Source organism: Cariama cristata, unplaced genomic scaffold, assembly GCF_000690535.1.
Source record: "Cariama cristata isolate BGI_N322 unplaced genomic scaffold, ASM69053v1 scaffold10807, whole genome shotgun sequence".
Classification (NCBI taxonomy): Eukaryota; Metazoa; Chordata; class Aves; order Cariamiformes; family Cariamidae; genus Cariama; species Cariama cristata.
This window is the reverse complement of record NW_009626082.1, coordinates 23,788-46,898: the sequence shown is the minus strand read 5'-3', so window position 1 is coordinate 46,898 and position 23,111 is coordinate 23,788. Positions and strand designations below refer to the sequence as shown.

At 43.2% G+C, this 23,111-nt stretch overlaps 1 protein-coding gene across 1 annotated transcript; it reads left to right on the top strand.

The window, feature by feature from the left end:
* The first annotated feature begins 5,553 nt into the window (after positions 1-5,553).
* Positions 5,554-13,331, top strand: TMEM45A (transmembrane protein 45A). The gene is made up of 5 exons (XM_009703874.1): positions 5,554-5,763; positions 8,150-8,362; positions 9,105-9,289; positions 11,395-11,540; positions 12,921-13,331. The coding sequence occupies exons 1-5, from the start codon at positions 5,574-5,576 to the stop codon at positions 13,012-13,014; spliced, it is 828 nt and encodes a 275-aa protein (XP_009702176.1). The 5' UTR covers positions 5,554-5,573; the 3' UTR covers positions 13,015-13,331.
* Positions 13,332-23,111: the final 9,780 nt, after the last annotated feature.

The window sequence follows — 23,111 nt, the reverse complement described above, 5'->3', positions numbered from 1 at the left end:
AGCCCCTGGCTTTTTGTGAAGGGAGAAGGGGAAAAAAGGGAAACTAATCTAGTTCTTCAAGAAACAATTCAGAAGGCATCTGAGCAACCAGGTGGTATAGCTACTTTCTCCGTACTACTTGCAAGTCTTGCCTTAGTCCCCACGTGAGCAGCCTCAAGAGATCAGGAAGCAAACTGGTAAATGTCATGAAACATGCCTCCCAAAAAAGTCAGAAGATGTTTAAATCAGTCATGTAAGTCTGTTTCTTGCCTGCCTTTCATACCTCTGCTGGTGTAAGTGAGATAAATTTCAGGCTAAAAAAGACAGGTTTTAATACCCAGAAAAATGCACACCTTCTCTTGAATGTTCACTTGCAAACTGCCTTTGCACATCCTCTCCTTTGCCAGCAGATCCCCGTATTCCCTTCTGACCCCAAGGAGTAAGATGCAGCCTGAAGGTACACAAAGCATTAATGCTACGTAGGGAATTTGTGGGCAACTGTCAACAACCTATATGTGGTCGGCAAAGTTTGAGTGTAAAACACTTTTGCAATACTATGCAGCTTTCTAATTGCTGGAAAAGCCTGAATCATTCAGAGCTTTCTGTGATTATTGCAAGAAAAACCATACTTGGAGTTCTCACACGTGGGAAAAAAAAAAGCATCTCACATTCACAGGCAGCTGTAAATTATTCTTGTTCCTTATTCCAATCAGCTTCAGAAATGTTGCCTGGTACTTAAAATTTATAAACTTCCTCAACAATTGAGTTTATTGCCATAATTATGCCTAATTATCTTTTTCTCCAGTTCCCCTGTGACCACGGGCCCCTGGGCAGGGGTGCCAGGGTGGGTGTCCTGGGTGATGCTGGTTGGGGCAATTAAGGCCCATGGGTGTCCTTGAACCCTGACAGCAACCTCCCCTCCTGGTGTGCCCCAAACCCTCCTGAGAGCGGGGTTTCAGGGAGTACTTGCTGTGGAAAGCCTGAATTTGGGCTGCAACGTGCACCTTGTCTGGTTCCTGGGCACGCTCTGTGGGGTGGCAGCCGGGCAGGTCGGTGGGGAGGGAGCTTCCCCCAGCTAGAGGCCAAAATTTGCTTTGCCAGAGCCTAAAAATTTGCTGGTGCCCTGGCTGCTCTGGCCCCATTGTTGCTGGTGGAAGGGCCCTGCGTGGTGAGGCCTCGGGGTGCAGACATGAAAAGCTGAGTGGGCCTGCAGGGATCCTGGGGGTGCACACAGCGGGTAGCAAGAGCGATTTGAACCGCAATGGACAGGGTGCCTGCGTACGCTGGCTGGAAAGCCAGACCCTGTCATCCACGGCGGGGGCTGCGGCCGGGTGACGCCGGCTGTCTGCGTGCCTCTTGTAGGCACCAGCACCATTGACTTTGCCTGGTGGGGTTAGGAGCAGGATTTGGCCGGGTTTGAGGTTGTGGAAGCGGGTCACCAGCTGTGGGTATGCATGCAGCGCCTGGTGTGTCTGGGTGGCTTTGGGAGGCAGTGGAGGGAGCGTGGGCAGACCCCGCACGGCCAAACCCAGACCTCATGGCACCCAGCTGTGGGGCAGCCTCGGGATTTTCTCTGCTTGCATCTCTGGCAGATGATGCACTTTAGGGAAGGCGGTGGACGGCAAGGAAGGTTTTCTGCTGAGAACGTGGCTGTGGCTCTGCCAGCACCTCTGGCCCTGAAATCACCAAGGATAAAAGAGGGTCTGGGATTTGCACATCTTGCAACATCAATCCTCCAGTGATTTGTTTGCTAGTTTACAGGATAATGCTCTGTAAAAAACAAACCCTTATATAATATATTAATATATTAACCATTGTTGTAACAGGCTGATGCCATCTTTATCCAATAAATAGCACCTGAGATACCAAAACTGGCTGGCTCCCAAGCCATGCAGAAGAGCTGGCAGGAGCTGCTTTGTTCCAGGCTGCCCAGGGGGATGCCAAAGCGCAGGACAGAAAGGCAACAGCCTGCTGTCCTGGCCTCTCCTTTCACCTCCCATTGCACCCCTGCCTCACACCTCCCAGATCCCCCTCTTGACCCCACAGTGGTCTTCCTGCAGGGGAGGCTCCGCTTATCCTTGCCGTGACCTCAGTGTCACACTGAGCCCCCAAACCATGCCATGTCACCTGGCTTACTTGCAGGCAAAACTTCTCGGTCACATCAGAACTGTGGGTCGTACCAGTTGACTTCCAGCCTCGCTGAAATAAACTCTCAGTCCTGATAAAAGAAAAGTCATGAATTGGGAAGTTTAATCAGTTTAAGGGGAGCTCTGTCATGATGTTTTCAAGTTTACTAAGGATTTAAAGTATAATTCATGTAACTCCTTTCTGAAGCCGACTGTGTTAAGTTTCAATGTTCCAAAGGTCTGCCACAACAGCTGGCGGGCAGATCACATGTGTCTTTCTAGAGAAATCCTACAAATAATCCCCAACATCTTTGGATGAACTCAAACTGAAGTTTACACCATCTAAAGCTAGTAATATTAGCTTTAGATTGTGATCGTATTGCTTATAGCAAAAAATCAATTTTTCTGGTTCTATTTTGTTTATATTAGATATGCATTAATAGCTGCTGTATCAGTCTTCTTTTCCCTTGTTTTGAAAGGCAAAAAATAGTTTTAAACAGAGTGTCTTGATGTGTTACCCAGATTTAGGGCAGAAAAATCCTGCAGTGATTAGAGCTTTAGATAACCCAGGTGTGAATTTACAGATTGAGAATTACTTTTGAAGTTTTTTTACCACGCACTACAAATGACATTAACACACTGTTCTTCATTTGACTCTTACTGCAGCTGTACTCTCCTAGAGAAAGGCTTTTCATAGGTTCAATTTACGTTTTTAATCCAGTATCTCGCTTTGATGTGGGATACAGCGTAAATCTTTCCATTTGGAGTGCTCTGTACCTGAGGTGAAAAATAAAATATCTAATGAATAAAGTCCTTCTAATGAATGGTGTTCAGTGAGATCAGACAGATGGTGAGGAAAGGCCACTCCCCACTCCTCCCCTCTTCCTTTCATTCAAAGAAGGAAAAAACCCAATGTGTCTGAAAAGACAACAATGCCTTTCAGGCCAGCAAGTTTTATAAGAACCAGAAGTTAAGGCTTTCAAAGTGAAAGAAGTATTTCAAAGTTTAAAGCAAAGTTTAGGCGACTGTTTAAAACTTCAGCTCCCGTTAGTACTGTCCTTTTTTGAGGCAAACGATGGCGCAGTGAGTACCGGCAGCGATGCACAAACTGATCAGACTCTTTGAACCAAAGATGTCCCAAAACGGTACCTCTTCTGTGAGACTGCAGGGGCTGGGTCTAACCTGTAGGGCTGAGCCCCCCAACTGCACCACTGAGAGCCCAACTGTGCTGTAGGCGACTCGAGAGTGAGCCGTGCTTTTCCCACCTGCAAATACAACACACAGGCATCAGCTCAGTGGGACTTTGAGGGTGGTGGGGGAGGCAGAGGAGGCAGAGAAAGGCTCTTCTGATCCTTGGACCCTCGTCTGCCCCCTCCTCCTGCCCTGCCCAGCACACCCTGGGCCAGGATCAGAGATGCTAAGCTCACAAGGAGGCTGATTTGGCACCAGTAGCACGTGCTCAGCCCCAGGGAGGTTTAGAGCTTAATTCAGCATTTTGTGAGTGGAGATGGCGGTGGTCATCGTCATCCTGGTGGCTGAGATGCCCGTGCTGAGAGCCACCTGCCAGGTCTGCCACCACTCGCTCCTCCTCATGGCTTTCGCTGCTCTGATCTGAGCAGCCGGCTGCCCACCAGGCAAGGCAAAGCCCCCCACAACAGCTCTGGGCACGGCACCTTTGCTTTTCTTCTTGACAGGAGACAAGTGGCATGCAGGAGCCCTTCCCCACACAGCAGAAATTCCAAATGGAGTCCTGTACGTTTCGTAAGAATACGTAAACGCGTCCCCCATTCCCCCTTCGGCTGCCCCGTGGCTGGCAGTCAGTCCTTCCCTGGGCGCCTTCCCCGGGCTCGGTGCAGCCATCTCGGCATGCTTTCCTTCCAGGCCTCCGTACGCGGATGCCAGCACTGGCAATACCTGCGAGGCACATCCAGAAATGGGCTTGCTTGGGCAACCAGAATCACGTTTCCTTTTTCTTGTACTTCAGTAATACTTCCCTAGAAATTAGCTAAGGGGAGTTTTATTCAGGTGAAGCTTTTAAAACTCACCCCCTCCCTCCTGTAGCCCTTACAGTGGGAGAGATCAGCTCTGGAAGAGGAGAGGACAGGCAGTGGGGGCAAGACCCTCTTCAGCATCCCTGTTAAAATCACGGTCTGCCTCATGCTAGACATATGCAGTTGTATTTTTTTCCTTCTCCTTTGTGGTTATGTAGGTCACCTCTCCTCATGCAGTTGGGTAACAGTCTTATGGCAGCTTCAGGACCTGTGCATGTGGAAAAGTTTCTCTTCTTAAAAAAAATGAAAAAAAAATAATTAATACTTTCAGTAGAGTTTAGCCTCCAGAAATAGGAGAGGGCTCACACTACGTGACTAGACAGCATTACGTGAACCATCTGCAAGTACTCCATGGCCCACAAGCCACAGTTTAAAACTTCTTATGCAGAGCTGACCATAGGAAATACTTACTGAAAAGAAAAATATACTAGAGGTTCCATGTTCTATTCATAACCAGATGGCTTCAGTGTAGTGTGGCGATCTGATTTTTAAGTCAGCAATGATAATAACAGAAAGTACAGATTGCCAGTGTTTCTAAAGTGGTTATTCTTGACCATTGCTTATGCAAAGATTTAGTACATCTCTGAGTCACGATGCATAACATAATTTAATAACTTAATAACTTTAGTAGCTTAAAGAAAAATTGCAATTTAATGTTAGAACTGTCATTTTAATGAAGGAGATATTGGAGCTAAGTTAACTCTTCTAAAAATTGGGATGATGACTAGAATTACCAGGTTTTATTAATGGCATTGCTTTTAAATGACTGTATAACACTGACTAACTAATAACCTTATCACTCAGTGCACTTGATGTACTTGATAATATGTATCTAGTTGTGGGTGCATAATTCACCTATCAAATATTGAGAATGACTTAATGTTTGTAAATCATAATGAGACATCTGGATTGAAATACCAAATACAATTCATTAGTGAATAGTTACCCATTGGATCTGTGTACAAATCTTTTTTCCTTCAGTCAGGAATTGTCTTGATTTCTGTTTGTGGAGTAAAGAAACATAAAACCCTCTGTAAAGGTGAAAGAACCACATTGTGAATGTTCATGTTCTCTCTCGCTGGTACAACTTCAACAGCATGACGTAGTGCACCATGGCTTTTTCTCTCTTAACTTGCCAACTGGCAGCTCTGCATTTCGGGTCAGCTGCTTTGCAGTTGGGTCTTTTACCCTTGTTCTGCAAAGCAATGAAACTGGGGAGACTGGCTGGGTGTTTTGAATAGCCAGGGAAGATAAGTACCCACATTTATTTTTAAATAAAGTGGAAGTACTTTGTTCAGTGACACGCTTTTGATCTATGCAAGAAGATACTTTAACATTATAACCCACAGAATTCTCCTACTATTCCCACAATTGATCTGCATTTGTTTCACCTTCAGGTATCACCTAGCAGAAAACCATGGGCAATTTCAAAGGGCATGCCCTCCCTGGAAGCTTTTTCCTTCTTTTCGGCTTGTGGTGGTCAGTGAAGTATCCACTCAAGTACGCCTGTCGAAAAAACAAGAACGTTTGCTACCTTGGTTCCAGGGCAGGATTTCAGCGCCTGGAGTTTGTTGAGGGGATCATCAAAGCTGTCTTTGCCCTGATCGGTAAGTAAGCTGGGCTTGGGGCAGACAACAGAAAGGCTGTGCCTTTTAACATTTTTTTTTTTTTTTTAATTTTATTCTCTGATAAAACATATCCCATTGTGTTTTGGTATTTTGTCCTTTAAACACCATGAATCTAAGAACTAGTGGGGCTACTGCTATTAATCACAGACTTATGACTGTAACATGGTTTCCATCCATCGGTAAGTAAGCTGGGCTTGGGGCAGACAACAGAAAGGCTGTGCCTTTTAACATTTTTTTTTTTTTTTTAATTTTATTCTCTGATAAAACATATCCCATTGTGTTTTGGTATTTTGTCCTTTAAACACCATGAATCTAAGAACTAGTGGGGCTACTGCTATTAATCACAGACTTATGACTGTAACATGGTTTCCATCCATAGCACTCTTCTGGAGCTTCTTTAAGGTCTCCTGATTACTTCACAGCTGGTTCATCTGGGCGTTCATGTGCTGTTCACTACTTTGGGGAGAGAGATAAGATATTTAGGCAAGGGCACCTCACATGCAGACTGGGAGCACCAGACTGGGGGGTCATTGCTTTTCTGTTTTGAATCCAACCATCTCAGAGGTTGGTAGTCTCCACTGAGTTATTGATAAAAATACATAAATGCAGATGTTTCATTAATGTTGTTCAAAAGTGTAAATATTCACAAAGAAAGACTGAACTCCAGATCTTATTGCTGCAGGACTGTTGCAATGGGAGCAAGGGACGGGGGCTGTTTTTCCTTCTGTAGTGGACTGGCCTGGGTACAAACCCACGGGGATAGTTTAGTGATGAGCGGTGCAGTTGACTGGAAGTGCGTCGTTCTTGTTTACATTCCAGCAGGCTGTATGTTAGCAATTTACCTTTAGAGAGTAAGTAAGCTAAATACCAGGGGACCTGGGGAGCTCAGCACATGTGGCTCTCAAGTTGAAAAGGATCTTAAGTTTTAGTATTTTTAGATTGTATCTATCTACTCTTCTTTAGATGCTCAGAGTTGCCCTGTTTCTAACCAAGGTGCAGGCTGTGCCAAAATCTTGTTCTTGCTTTTCCTGCCCCTCTGGGAGTTGTATCAGTTAAAATACATCATCACTGAAGTGATGTGTGTACTGCGTGTACCGTATACACTTTGATATGCTTAAAAAAATTATCAAAACCTAAATGAGAGTGTTCATTTTGAGGTGTGAGTGGGGAAATCTTTCCTACAAATCTCCCAGTCAGTGTCTAGAGTAGTTGGTCAAGCTAAAACATTCATCTAGTGTTTTTATTTTCACCCTGAAACAAAAAACTATTATTTTAATGTATGGTAATTTTAATTCCAGTCAAAAACATGGACAAGAAAGCCTGGCAAGGAAAAACCGTAAAAGTAGCAGAAGGAGTAAAACCTGCTGTTTCCGTGTTAGGAAAACTTGAAATAAAGGTGGAAAAACACTGCATTTGCTCTGCTGCATATCTACTTATACAGCAGGATGCTGGCCCACGCTTTACAAACAATATAATTAACATTTTAAAAGCATAATATATTTTAAACTCTTCCCAAACTTTATTGATCATATAAGTACCTAAAAGCAGCTTTCCAGTTGCTGGAGTACTGCAGCCAGTTAGCAAGACACCGAGGGGCCAAGGTAAGGGAGGCAGTGGAGCAGCAATTCAAATACTAACTCGGTATACACTCTCATGGGACCTTTAATAACGCTGCAGGGTGGAGGGATTTCCTTTTACGGCTTTATAGGAAAAATCCCCTTTGAATTAAGAGCCTGAACTCTGCCATCCTGCATCTTGCAGGGGACTGAAATGGCAAATCTTTCTTTTGGGGACTTTAGCCTGTGTTATACTCATGTTTGAACTGCTGGGAAAAGCAGCTGAAAAGTTCAGTCAGAGGACTACTACAATAGCAATTGTTTTTTTTAAAAAAAAGCAGCACAGAATAGCCGTCTCCATTTTCACCACTGGAAACTGCAAGACGCAAATAGTCCCACCAGAAGTGGAGCTGAAGCCTGGTTTCTTCTGGCTTTCTCCTGATGCTTAATATACGCTTGAGCTCACTCTGTGGTCTTTCCCTCAGCAAAAGAACTTATTTCATCTCTCCTCCACCCACAGCCTATTTTCTTGAAAATTTATGTAAAATTAATATCTTTGAGGCCTTTGTGCATTTTCACTTGAATTTGGACATGTTAAAAACTCTGTGGGAATAGCTGAACTGGGCAGAAGGGAGCAAAACACAGCAATCACCCAGAGCAATCCTCAGGCAGCCAGTGTAAACCCCAACCTGACTGGTGTTATACTACGTGGGGATATATTGTTGCCTCTATTGTTTGTATAAAGACTAGTCATCAATCTATACCTTAAGCACCAGGACAAATAATTATACTTCTCGTTTCATGCGCAGGAATGGTGGCCGAGCAGTTTGTTCCTGATGGACCTCATCTGAAGTTGTATAATTATGAGGAAAAGCACTGGGATCACTTGATGAACTGGCAACACGCCACCATGTACCTCTTCTATGGCATTTCAGGGTTGGTTGACATCGTGGCTCACGGGACCAACGCATTGCCAGTGGCCATGGACAGGATGATGCTTTCCTTAGCAGTGTTTATTGAAGGTCAGTTCACATCTCCCTGCAGAGATGCGTGTGAAACTTGCAGAGGGATATCAGTCTGTGGTTCGGGAATCTCAAATCAGCCTTAGGGACTAAGCCTATGGGAGCTGGGTGTTTAACTCCCTGAAACACTTAAAAAAGATCAGTCTTGGCCCTCCTTAAACTGCTGAGGCTTTGTCTGCACTGCAGCCCAGAGCACGATCACACGTTGTAGAGGTGTATCTGTGCTTTCCTAACTGGCTCAGAGAGCAACAGAAATGTTATGAAAAGAGTAGCACAAGCCTGTTTTGGGGAAATGCTCAGTAGCTTGGGCATGTGCTTCAGTGTATGTACTGACATGTTACACATCTTGTTAGCTAAAGCCAGTGTGAATGCATGTACCTGCCCAGCAATTGCATCTTGGAATTGCACTGGAGACACACTCAATGTATGTTTTCTGTATGCACAGTATAGCTCATAGCATCCCTCTTGTTACACCACAGAGACAGACGAATGAGACTTTTTGTTAATGTGTTTTAAATGAAAGGTGACAGAGCTGCAGCTTCCTATGCATTTTCCTGGTCTGAGCTCAAGTGTGGGAGTAGGCAGTATGTAGGCATCAGTCTTAAAAAATTACTCTCAGTTCAACTGAGAAGGCGATATTGGCATAAAGAGAAATGCTAAGCGTTCACTGTTTTCTAAAAGCAGAGGCAGGGAGATTACAAGGCAAGAAAATATCTTAAACTGATCACTTAATGTATTCCAGGTTTTCTCTTTTGCTACCATCTTCACGGGAGAGCCATGCTGGATGTTCATGTTCATCAGTTATTGCTATTTGCTATCTTTGGAGCTGCTGTTTGCATATTTCTGGAAGTTTTCTTCCGTGGCAGTATTGTGCTAGAGATGCTCCGCACAAGCCTCTGCATACTACAAGGCAGCTGGTTCTGGCAGGTAGGTCACTTTTCTGCCTTAGGAATTTCTTACTTCACCAAAATTAGTCATTTACCCCTTTGCAGATTTTTCACAGGTGATATAATATGCGTTTTAAACACAGACCCCAAAGGACTTATAGAAACCAATGCACTCCTAATGTCCCTTTAAAGAGATAAAAGTATTTCTCATACCCATTTTACTTCTAGTGCCTTTTATTTCAATCAGTGAAAAAGCTAAGGTGGTTTTCTTGAGCTCTCCCTTGCTACAGTCATTGACCATTCCCTCTGATCGCTGTAACATCCTGTTCCAAATTCACCAGCCAAACGACAGTGACTTTAGAGCCCAGCAATATCTGCTGTTCTTTACAAAGACAGTCTCCGCTGTCAGCTGCTGGAGCAGTGAGCAGATGCTCAGAGGAGTACTGGACAGGTGAGGCAAATCACTCATTGACATTGCCAGGTTGAAAAGGTATTTAAGCTCTTGATCAGCATGAGGGGATTGGAGGATGTAAAGATTTCTTGTTTTCTAGTGCTCTGGAGACTGAGCAGAAGTGACAGCCAAAACTTTGATATTTTAGGGATGTGACTGCTGAAAGCACTCTTCAAAGCTTCCATGCCCTTACTTACTTGTGATTCTACCCAGTTAATAGATATTTGACAGCAACCCTTACTCTGCTGTCAGAACAAGAGAGAGAATTTAATGAATTGCTGCAATCTTGTAACAAAGAAATAGGAGCACTAGTGCCAATGTGTGTTTCATCTTATAGCGGAGAACTGAGGTCACTCCAGTGATTTTTCTTTCCGGCATGTCTAGACTGGCTTCCCTTTTTTATATGCTGGCCAGACACGATGAATAAAAACTTTGCTGTTCCTTAGGAGAACTGGACACTCAGCACCAAATCAAATATTTAAGTACTTGCTCTGGCAAGAGGACAGACCTTTGAAACGGCAGTGTTTTTCTATAAGTGAACTCAAGAACCTGGTGCTGCAGCACTTGGTGTTTTATTTTCTTGTTTGTAAACTTTTCTTTGGTGATTTAAGAAGCTTCACGAAAGAGGAATTGGATGCAACCATTTACTCTTTGTTGTCTGCCTAGTCTAATTTTAGAATGAGTTATTTCTTTAGCTCTGGAGACAATGTGGGTTTTGTTTCAAAGAAAAAACTGAAGAACTAAAAATACAAGAGGTTTAAGTGTGGCTTTTTTCACACCTGCATCAGACTTCAACCGTATGTGTGACTGGAAACCACACGCTGGCTGCAGCATGACAAATTTGTAAAAGGTAAAGGGACTTTCTTTCTGCATCATCAACACCCTCATTCATTGAATTCTCTGCATGGAAATGCAAAATGCACTCCTCTCCTCCTCCTTCCTCTCCTCCTCTTCCCAGCTCCTAAATTCTCAGCTAAACTGCTGAGCAATGACTTTGAAGAGTGTTAGGCAGTACAGAGGACCGGTGCTTGTCATGCAGACCTCTGTGGAGCCACGGAATTCCTAGTTTCCCAGCTTATGCATTAATATGAATTTGATCTTTCCCAGCTCTGAATAAACAAATCAACTATGTATTTCACATGAACTTACAGCCTTGGGTGAGAAAGTTCCATTTTTATGTAATTTCAAAACCTGACCTTTTCCCTGGATGGCCCAGAAGAAATAGACTTTTGGCTCACCTTTACTTATCAATTTATTATTCATCTTCTGACCCATGTAACACATTTCCAGATGCTGTTGGGAAGAAGCGAGTCAGCACAAATGGCCGGGCAGGTTTTCTCATTGGTGTCATGTTTGCAGTTCAGACCATACATGGCTGAGCACCATCCCCTTTCCTTACAGTACCTAATTGTGATTCTTGCAGGACTTGTTGGGCAAGGTCCTTAATTCTCTGGGCAAGAGCAGGGGGTCTCTGGGACTGGCTCTGCGTCTTCAAAGGCATTTCTGCACAGAACTGTGTAAAATGATCCATGACATCTGAGTGTGACTGCAAAATTGTTTTTAATAATAACCACAGAAATAGCCAACACTGTAAGAAAATCAAATGTCTGCCTTGTGATGGGTGGTATAAAACATGATATGGCATAGGATACACAACAAGTGATATTTGCTAAGTATATTTTATTTTATTACAGATTGGCTTTGTGCTTTATCCTCCAAATGGGAGCCCAGAGTGGAATCAGACAGATCATACTAATATGATGTTCCTGACCATGTGCTACTGCTGGCACTACGCCTTTGCTTTTCTTATACTTGCAGTGAATTACACAATCGTCAGCTGGTAAGTCACTTGAAACACTAAAACTTTGGAGATCTGTCTATTTAGTCTAGCAAGAGCTTTATTTTAGAAAAGTTTCACTGACAAATCAAAAAGTTTCTACAAAGCAATTAACTGTCTTGCAAGGTAAAATAAAAATAGATATTGCTAATCAATGAAGACAACATGATTCAATGCTTCAGTAGAAAAGGGAAAAACATTCATAAAGTACAGCTCTGACAGCATAATGCTTCTCACACAAAATGAGCTCTTTTTGATAGTCTTCCACATTTGTAAGTGCATACAAATTTAGCAGTAGGAGAGACTTTTTTTTCCTACGGCATCTTCTCTCCCAGTGCTCATCTCTACTAATTCCACCTGGCTTAGTCAGCAAGCTTCATGACTTAACTTTGAAGAACAGGTCTTGTTGCTAGCAATTTCCTGTGAGCAGACCTGATTTCCTCCTCACTAGCCAGTTTCATCCCCTAATTTCTAAAGTTAGACCTTTTCCTCACCGCCTAGTGCTAATTCTGACAAAATTCCAACTGCAGTGTTAACTTGGTTGTAAAAATGAGCCTGATTCTGCCCTGTGTGATCACTTACTGCCCACAGGACCTTACCAAGCCTTTGCCTGCACTCTCCTGAACATGCATCTCACCCCTCACTTTACCCCTACATCCTAATAGCCCTATTTAATCATGCTTCAGCCATACGTAGTTCTTGCCATCTTGCTTTGCATTGAGGTGCCGGTTCTTTTCGGATCTTGGTCCGAAAGGCACCGACACTCAAGGCTGGGTAACTGGTTTGTTGTGTAAAGAATGGCAACTAAAGAGAACGTGACAACAATCTAAATCCCTTCTGACACTGGAAACGGCGGCTGCTGTGGCATCAGAGGAGGTCTCCCAGGTTGGTCACGGCACGCTCCGTGGGGAGGTTGACCAGGCTCGCTCTTCTTCACACCTGTATAGTACTCTTCCAAGTGAACACAGCTATCAGTCTTGTGCCTGCACCACACTGAGGTTTCTGGATGGTACACTGGGGTTTGCTTAAGGTGTACGCTCTTAGATATGTCCATAGAAACAGGCTCTTAGAAGCAGTATATTCAGGTGGTACTGTTAAAGGCAGCACAAACTAATGTCATGGTACATGCTTGCATTGTATAGCAGTCACTCGTGCTAACATACAGGTGTCTACAACCAAGGCCTGTGGTTAAATTCTGCCTGGATTCTGCTTGAAATTACTATCTCCTCTTTATGGTGTCTTCCACAGTGGCCCACTACAAGTCTTCATAAATCAATTATCCTAACTCCCTGATGAGATGCAAGAGTTGAACGGTTTTTTACCATGTAAAAATGGCCAGATGAGCCTTTGAGTTACTATTGACAACTCTTTTTTTTGTTCCAGGGCAGTTCGTTCAAAGGTTAAACAGTCCCAGTCCATGGAAATGGGATTACTGAAAACATCTGAACGAGATCAGGAGTCAGAAGATGAAATTTAGTATGAATACGGCTTGACTGGTTTACCTGCTCTACCATTAGGCTAATTGATACCTCATTTCTAGATTTGTTTGCCATCTTATTCATTCTTTACTACAACTTGCTACGCAAATACCATCCCCCAAGTACTGTCTACATCTACACAGTTACATCTTTATTTGTGGAGGGTAAGCTTGGTATCGATTTGCGGTGGTTGCACTAGTACCTTGCTTATCACTTGCTCCAAGGAAAACCAGACTAATATCAGACAGACTTGGACTGGATGAGGTGGCATGATGAAGTCTGTGTGTTTGCTTCATTAAAAGCTAAGCAAAATGTTTTCCAGCTGCTGCTGAACAGACTGTTAAATTCCCATAATTAGGGTGTCCAAATAAGTACATTTGTTGCCCTGCAAGTAACTGCATAAATAACTGTGCAGACCTGGAAAACAGTAGAACAAGATAAAAGATCAGGGTCTTGCAGCTGTTTCGTGTTAACACCTTTGTGTCTCTGCTTGTGGCTTTATGTTAAAAAGAAAGAACTACTCACTGTGAACCCATTCAGTGTTTCCTTGAAGAGTGTGTAGTGTGTTCACTCCCGCAGAGACACTACCAAGCTTGGTAGGAGGACCAAAGAGGTGTATGATGATCAAAAGCCACTGCCGTTACTAATTCTGGTGCGTAGATAGTCCTGCCTCTTTGCTATGGTTTGACTTTGTAAGGCAGTGGAAGTGACTCTGCTTTCCCTCAGCGCCTGGACCAACTTCTTTTCCAGAAAGGCTGAGGGATGTCCAGTAGGGCAGCCCTGGGCTGCAAAGGCAGTTTCTTTCTCAAAATTATTTCCTTTCCGTGGGTGGAATTTAGTGGATTTCTGCAGGATTTATAGCCAACACATGACTGGACCCAGCAACTGGGTCAGGAGTGAATAATGCTGATCTGTGGGCAGGATGAGATGGATTTGCATCCTTTTCCCTGTGTCACCCCCTCAAGCGCTGGGCAGCCTGCACAGTGTTGCACACTGAGCTGTGGGAGGGCAGATGTTGCCTTCAGAGTAGCTCCATGCCCTGTTACCCACAGCAGTGAGTGAATTAAAACAGAATATTGTTTTTAATTGTATTTATTTTCTCCACTGAAACTGAAGTCTTGATCTTGTGAAAAGCAGGGTGCTCTCCCCAGCCCTCAGTGTCGCTTGGGATGCGCTCCAACCACAACAAAAGGAAAATAACTGACGTGGCAAAAGGCATCAGAAAATGATGTTGGATATAAGCACACTGCCCCTCAGGGGCAGACTTTCGAAGCATCACTCTGGCTCTAAATACGTCTTTCAAAAGATTTGTGGCACAGCAGCACCCACGCTCCATTTTCCAGAGGACTGCGCATGGGATGCATGTTGGTGGCCATGGGCCATTTTACATATCCATCAGTGGTAAGCTAGTCATTCTGGAAAACAGACCCTTCCCTTTAGAACTCCTTCTAAAAATATTATTCTCTAATTATTTTCAGAAACAGGCTAGTGCAGGACAACAAATTCTGTTCAAATAGAGCCAGTTCATTGGGTTTGGTGCTGCAGAAGTGTGTTACTTCTTTATTCAGATGTTTCCAGGTGCTCCTAAGGGAATATAGAGCTGGACTCTGGTAGATGAATGAGAGTTGTAGGATCTGGTCCCTGTGCTTTTGAGTTTCCCTTACATTTTTTCAGTGTGAACTACAAAAATGAGTAGCATAAAATTACAAATTGCAGTAAGCCAATTGCTTAAAAAGATAGGTAATAAAAAGGTTTGTAGCTCAAAGGGATCCCAGGACTCTGAAAAAAAAAATCAAAGGCTTTTTCTAAAGCTATTTTACCTTCAGTGCTACATAAACATTCACTCCAATTTTAAGATCTACCTTCTATCTCCCTTTTTTCAAGGACCTTCCTTAGCACCTTCCTTAGCTGTACACGCTGTTAATGCTGAATTTCAGACTGCCAGGTTTATCAATGCTGTTCCAAAATCAGTGACATCTTCAGAAAGTACTTTGCTTCTTATTGGCCGGAACAATGCAAGTTTCTTCACTGCTTTTCTTGATAAATATATTTAACACTGTACAAATTTTAAGGTGCTGTATCTCTAAACTAAAGGGATAACCTGAGCAGGAAGAAAAGCATGAAAAACTGGCTGAGCTTTCATGTAGCTTCCTAGAAGACTTCAGTTGGTCATTTTTATATTGTCTTAGATCTTTGCCAGATATTGTGACGTGACACATGTAACCAGATGTCAGATTATCCAGATGAATCTACTTTGGAAAGCAAGAATAGTTGACTGGCATGTATTTATATAGTTACAAATGTGAAATGGGAAACTGCAGATTGCTAGGCAAAGATCACCACTTTTCTTAATAATTGTTTGCCCTTCTTCAGTGCCTTTCTCTGAAGGGTCTTGGAGATTTTGGCAGACTTTAATGAAGCCTGTCTCAGGACATTCTTGTAAGCTAAGTATTGGTGTGGCATTTTTGTAGCTCCATGTCTCAGCTTTACAGTGGTCTCACTGTAAACTCTGAATTAATTGATATTTACTCCGCTCTGCAAATCTAAGACTTGAGTTTCATTATTGTGGTTCCATTAAAATAAAATTTTCTGTTGGCATAAGCCAGAAGGAAGATCCACGGCTTTGCTGAGGAGCTTGCCTGTGGAATATATTGGCCAAATGCAGCGTGTCATTACACTCAGCTATAATCTTACATTCATTGCACCACATCACTCCTGTCTCTGAAGTGCTGGGAATTTTTGAAAGGGCAGAATTTTTTTCCTGTTAGACTGGTTGGGGTACAAAGCTTCTGCAGTGCTGGGCAGTGAAGACGATGGTTATATATCAAAAAGAACCTGGGGATTATTACAAAATCTGTTGCGATAAGCCAAAATCAGTTGATAAAGTGAACCTTGTGTGATTCAATAACCTGAGTGAGCTGTGAACAAGGAGGATGCTTAGCAAACTCTTCTTTTGAAAAAACTGCTTTTTCAGAAACAAAAAGTGCCAGTACTCGAACGCGATGGCCAGAAGAGTGGCTGCCTGCCGTGGCTCCTCCTGTGACTGCCTCAGCCTGGTGCCTCTGGCTCTGGCCTTACCTACATCCAGCAGTGGCTGTAGGTCTGGGCGTTTTCTTGGGAGAAAACCTGAGCAGGACTCAGCCTGCTGAGACGTATCGCCTGTATCTCCCTCTGCCTCCCTGCTGTGAACGTCCCGTAAACCATCAGAGAGCTGGATGAATAAGCCCATCAAACACATCTGCTGTTTTTGGTGCATCCATGCTTAGCAAAGATGCCTTTAAAGAAGCCCAGCCTGGAGGCTAATGCAGTCTGTGACACAGAACTGTAGGGCAGGCTTCTTACAGAAACTCTCTTTCCATGTAAAAGAAGGTGATACTACATTATTAAGCTTGAAGAAATGCAAGGAAAAACAGATCCTGAAGCCTCAAAGAAACAGTAGTCTCTTGGATTTAATTTTTAATACTTAGAGTACACGCAGAGTGAGTGTCATAGTGGGGTTTTGTGCCTGATATATTTTTGGTGCCGCAAAGGAAAGAAACACCCCATTTCGGGGTGGGTTTTTGCTATGCAGAAGACCTGACCCGTTCTTCTCAAGTATTGTTCAAAAGACATGCCCAGGAACAGTAACATACGTATTACAATGAAAAAAGTAACAACCTTCAGCATTTCATTAGCAACAGATTTTGCTTGAGTTGAATGAGTGGAGGGAAGCCTGACAAGTTTACAAACACCACTCAGAAAAAGGTAGCTGCTCTCGAGAAAATTTAAATTATTGTTAAATATCAGTGCCTTTGAAAAACTATATGGTAGTTTATAATAGACAAGATATGCCTGTAATTTTATTTAAATAAAATCGATTTATTCATATAAGAAGTCTGTCATGTTTTCAGGGGAAAAAATATAACCATTTATGGGGCAGGATGGGGTGGGATAGGCATTTTACTCTCATAGCCCACTCAGACATTTGTATGAGTTGCACTTGAGTTCACGAAAGGTCAGTGCTGCCTTTGTCAAATTCCCTTGATTCTACTATTTAATTGTCATTTACAACACAGGTGAAAACAACTCTTTCTGAGAGCTTCACAGATCCACAAAAGTCAGACACTATGGAAAAAAGAGGTCTCAGGTTTGGATGTGGTCTCCTGTGTCATACATGATGGAGGGGCCAGCAAGCCAAGTAAACAGAACTGCATGAACATGATCTTTCTGTTTTGGCAAGCTTAACAATAAAAATATTTAGGATTTTATTTGACTTCACTCCCTTTTTCCTTTAAAGAAAAAAACAAAACCCTTTTTCTGCTGTAAGATGAAAATGCATTCTGAACAAAAACCTGAGATACTGAAGAAATGTTGACAATTACAGATTTTGTCTTCTTCATATTTTTCACCAATTTCTAAAATTAAAACTAGGAACCATACCTGACAAAAAGTAGCAAATAATTTTGGCCACTCTCAGACTGCATTTTGGGGATAAATTGATAATTCATTAAAGATTATGGTCCCATGGCTTGCTTTCATCATTCCATGGATTTCATACCACTTTGCTACATGTTTGACAGAGAGTGTTTCTTTTGTCAACTATGGAGAACTTCGGATGGGATGCACTTACCTGTACATAAGAAAACTAAATTTCTCCAGGACCAGGTAAGCACTTCCTAATTTCCCATTTCATCTGGTTGCTGCCAAATCTGAAAGAGTTGCATAAGACTTCTGAAAACTACCAATCAGAAACTTCAAAAATCTAAAAGTAGCTTTAAATAAACCAATTGGGGAATCAAACAGTTTGCATTAGAAAATTAAATGTACCAATGTTGCTGTATCCTGTGGGGTTGGGGCTGTGGTCAGCTATCTCCAACCACATCGCCAGCACAGCTGATTACTCTCATGGTCGACCTCAAGGAAAAGCCAGTGACAGGTTACACGCCCCATCCCATTCAGGCAATCCTGCAAAATGCACATTTTGGCATTGGCTCTGTGTAAGACAGACCAGCTTCAGTGTGTGGCTCACAATGGGAAGGTGTTCCCACCCATGGGGATGACTGGGGACCTCCTAGTTGCATTGGTGTTGGGGTGAGGCATGGAGGGAGGCACTTGTGCACAGTACGGGGAGCCTGGTCTTGGGACAGCGTTGCCTGAGCCCAAGAGAGGTCACTCAATGTTGTCAGTGGGCTGTGAAGGAGTCGGCAGTCCAAAGGAAAGGAGGCTGAAACCAACCCCTGGACAAGCAAGGAACAAGATGCCCTGGGGCAAAAAGAGCATCTCCGATCTGGCAGCTTAAATCAAGGCTGCTCCCATAGTTCCTGGGTCCCCCATCACGCTACCAGGTGCACCTACACTAACATTTTAGTCTGGATCAAGAGAACTCTTTGGACCTCACCCACTTGTCCTAACTTAATCACCAAGGTTTGCATCATGGAGAGGAGGCAGAGCATGGGAGCTGGAGTCTCTTCATGGGAAATGAAGTTTGAAGGTGCTCTCCAGCATTGTGCCTCATGTGCTCCAAGCACTAATGGGCATCTGCATCCCTGGGAGAAGACTAGAGTCCCAGAATGCCTGTAACGTGGAACGGTTGTGCTGTAGAGGTCTACTCCTTTGGCATCACCGATAGAGGCACACACATGGGTAAGGTGAGGACTGTGTCTGACACGAGGGAAGGAACCCATTGAAGTTTTGTCATGAGGATAAATGGGTTAAATGTGGCTTTCATTTATGTTATCTATGTCTCCATAAAGTTTAGTAACTATGATATTTGTTCTATATTCTGTAAATAAATACCTTTTTTTTCCTTGTATCTAAACCCAGCTTGAACTAAGAGTAAATTTGGCAGCAAGGAATTTCAATCCTACAAGTTCATTCATCCTTAAAACTGAGGCACTAGAAAACTTTGGTGTATCTGGTACTTCCCACATGGTTCAGTTCCTCTGAACTACAGCAGCTAGGGTAGGAGTTACTGGTACAGAAGTCAGTGGAAGAAAACAGAATAGTTTTTTATCCCAAAAGCCCTTTAGCTTGTGCAGTAGTTGAAGCAAGCCTGACTCCCAAGGACTGCGCAACAACAGCACATCTGTTAAAAGGGAGAACGACAACTGGAAAACTGCTGGGCACTTGCCTTTAAAATCTATTCTAGGTAAAATATGTGCTTGCTCAAAATATGTGGGAGTAAAAAGCCTAATATTTGTCAAATAAGGCATAACTTGTCCTCAGATGACTTCTTCAGAACAGTAATTTCTAACACCTTGCTGTGTAATTGTTGCAGTTCATGGATTTCTATATTTGAAACACTTCTTAGAATGAAAATACATTTAAAAAGTAGTTGAAAACCATAAATCCTACAGCACACTTTGCAATTTGATTCAGAAAGAAGGCTGTCGCATATATAGGCTGCTGCCATTTAATGACACAAGTATTCTGCAGGGGATGGTACCTAAGAGGTCGATGTCACAGTAAGGGCATGAAATTGGAGCAGAAATGGTTATGTCTACATACTGTGGTTACCAGCCTGAGGAGGAGAAAGAAGAAATGGAAAATAAACTGCAGATGTACACAACTGAGTAGCAATTAACAACTAGAAAACACTCCCAGCACTCTAAGACTATGGAAGGGGAAGCTACTGAGTAGCAATTCAATATTCATGGAATGCAATATTCATGGAATACGGCTTTCCAGTCTGCCTCCAGGCTCTCAGACACATTCTGGGATTTTTATGGCTCCTGTGTGGCAGCCCCAGAAGCAGTAATGCCGATTTCCTGCTCCCGATGGGAATGACAGCAGGAGTGAAAGCTTGCAGTGCTTTGCTGGAATTTTACTGGTTTGTGACTCCAACTCAGCCAGATGCAGTTGACACATAAAAAAAAAGTCAAAGATGGTGTTTACTGCTGGCATCGCACTTTATTCAGGCTTGAAAACAAAAAAGAAATAAGAAACATCTGTCTCTAATTAAGGCTCAAAAGAATGGAGGAAGGCAGAAGCAGCATATCTAGTCACTCAGGAACAGTTTTGTCTCCCTGCAGCTGCATCGCATATACAAATTTGTGAGTAATAAGGTTTTCTTTCAGTTTGGTTATTCTATCATATAAACATGGTTTAATATTTTCATAAATAAAAGTGTACTATCCTTTAGGATGTATTTATTGATTTGTTTTGGTTTTGCCATCTGGTTCCTTATGCCTTTTTTTTTTTTTTCTTTAACGTTTATATAAAATATTCATGCAAAGTTAGAAGTTCCCAATCTTTTTTGCTCACAATCTTACTTTCAAGTTGACAAACTGTCTTCCATTTCAAACCTGGGCTTGCAACCCAAGGTTTTGGACTCACAGTATTTTATATATATCTAAACACAACATGCTGCTCAAAGTCATCCATGATAAGGTTAGCTATGTAAAGGAATGAAGCAGAGATGTTATTTCCATTGAACAGAATGAGCAATGTCAGTAACCATGAGTATTAATTTTTTTTCTTTCCTTCTTTGTCATTTAAAAAGCTCTGCAAGTATGCAAAGTTCCTGCTGTCATATAGCAGCATTTCTACTAGCAATGGACCCAGACCTGTGATTCAGAAGCTGGGTATGCTTTTAATATACTGTAAACCTCAGACTTGGTGCTATATTGGATGTAGCTTAACTTAATGTTGCTGAACTATTCTGTGACTCAGTTTTGCCATCTGCAAGATCCAGTGTGTCCGAATCACGCTTGGCTCTGCTTTGCTCTATACAAGTTGTGTGCAGGGACGGGCATCTTCCTTTGTGTCTTTTAGACACAGTTTTAAACTCTTGGCCCTTCTAACCCCAGAAAAGCAAGCATTTAGCTGCTTATGGCAAGAGACTGTAAAGTAATTAACACGTGGAAGGTGTTCTAAGCATGCTTTGTGAGTAGGACAAGGAGGAGATGTTTCTCTCCAGCTGAGCACTGCGGTTGTTCACAGTTGGACCGCAGTGAGATAGCTGGGCCACAGAGCTCTCAGGCTACCAGGGCTTGCCTGGGCAACTCTGCAAATGCTTCCTAGCCCACGGGATGGCCGGGCAGTGGGATGCACAGTGGGACCAGCCCCGGAGCTGTGTCACCCAGCCTCCACCTATGGCTGCTCTTGCCAGGCAAAGGGGGCACCTCTGCTGCCCTGCCCCACAGAGCCCCATTTCTGCCCCTCTGATGAAGAAAGCCTGCCAGTGCCTGTGCAACCCCCTTGGGGGGATTTGCAGTTTGACATTTTATTGAGTTACAAGGCTCAAACACCCCCTCTGTGCGAGGTAGACAGCTGTTTCCTCCCACCCTCAGACTCGCTCCCATCTATCAGCTGCACTCCACAGCCCCCATGCCCTCCTCACATCCCTGTACCGATCCCAGCACTGAGGATCATTTTCCTTCTCTGTTTTCCGTGAGAATGAGAATAACATGGAGAGAGGAAAGATCTAGGACAAGAGACACACTCGTAACCCAATGGCTACCGCAGATGGGCAGGCAGATCCCCAGCCAGCGCGAGCTGTGCCCAGAGGGACAGCAAACAGCCTTGTCCTGCCTGGAGGTTTGTCCCAGTAACAGTCACTGGTGTGACAGCACAGCCTGTCTTTAACCAAAACCTCTGTGAGCAACCTGTTAAGACATTTGGCTGTCTGAAGAAGCATATTAACAATTTTGCAGCACCCATTTGTAAATGTAATCTTAATTATTTCAGCATTTCCTCAATCTTTCCTCTGTCCTTAGGTGCTTTTCTCAATTCTTGATCACTGAAACACAGATGTTTGGTATTTTCTGTACTGATTTTTTGAATGAGAATGAGTATTTTTATGAATATTTTGCAGATTGCCACCAAGGAGATTAAATGCTTACCTTACCTTATCATTTTTCTTTTTAAGTGGAAAAAACATCTTAATAGTCTGTAAGGTGTTAAAGAAACAGTAGTATCTAGCAGTATCAGTAGTATCCAGTGGCTAGACCATTTGGCCACATCCCAAGAGACCTGAGCCCTTTTTTTGACTGGATTTCTGTACATCCTTGGCATATCACAGCAGTTTTTTGAGCTCTGTTTCTAAAATTGAGATGGAAGTGCTTCAGTAATTAAAAAAGCCAAACAAACTTCCTTTCCTCACGAATGATGAACATCATGTAAAAGCAAGGTACTGTTCCTACTCACACACAGGGGATCCATCCACTGATCACTGATGATAAAAAAGACAGTGCTTATTCCAGTTAGTTCTTTAAATAGCTCTATTTGACTCTTCACTTTGACTCTGATATTCATCTCTTAGCTTTTAATTTGCCAATGGGAGACACCCTCAAATGCAGAAGCAGATGCTGATTTTGGCAGTTCTGGTGGTGTAACTTTTCTTTACGCTTCACATTTTACTCGTGCCTTTTACCTATTTTATTTTTATTTTTTTCTTCCCCACTCCTTTCTGGATGAATCAGATGTCCTGGGAATCTGAAGACACTGATTTTATTCCCAATTGTGCCAGTGCCTGCTGAGTGACCATATTTAACGGTGGAGGTGCACAGAGGGGATGCAACAAGGCTCTGCATTGCCTGTCCAAATCACGTAGTATGGAAATGCCATTTACTCTCCTGAAAGTGCATGCCAAGTGCCTGATCTAGGCCAGTCCTAATACAGTCAGCATTTCCACCTCCTCTTAGCACAAGAGGAACGTTGCTGCAGAGGAGAGACCTTCTTCTCACCCTTCCACAGCCTCCTCCCTGGGTCCTGCCTGGCGTCCCCGCTGCAGAGCCCGGCGGTTATAGCTCTGCTTGCAAAGGAAACGAGGCCACACCACAGGACTAATCCCTCAGATCCTAGCACCCTGCCTGGCATGGTTTTGGCCCACGCCAGCCAGCACCCCCCAGACCATGTGCAGGTCCAGTTTGAAGACCAGAGTCAGTTCCCAGGAGGCTACATATATACAAATATATATACACACATATATATGTATGGGGATGCCTTGCTTGGAAGGAAGAGAGATTCGCTGGCATGGCTCTGAGCCATGCCGTGCACTCAAATAACAGGCTCTAGTCCTTATCAGTGTAAATGTAGCTAGGTGTCTGAGCTGGGACATTTTCCTACAGAAAGCAGAAAACATGACATTTACTGCTTTGGTAAGTGAAATGTTTTA

Bases quoted from the DNA above. Each gene is read 5' to 3' on its own strand.
- TMEM45A (XM_009703874.1), top strand. From the start codon at position 5,574: ATGGGCAATTTCAAAGGGCATGCCCTCCCTGGAAGCTTTTTCCTTCTT. The intron at 8,363-9,104 runs GTCAGTTCACAT...AATGTATTCCAG, and splicing joins CTTAGCAGTGTTTATTGAAG to GTTTTCTCTTTTGCTACCAT. The intron at 9,290-11,394 runs GTAGGTCACTTT...ATTTTATTACAG, and splicing joins AAGGCAGCTGGTTCTGGCAG to ATTGGCTTTGTGCTTTATCC.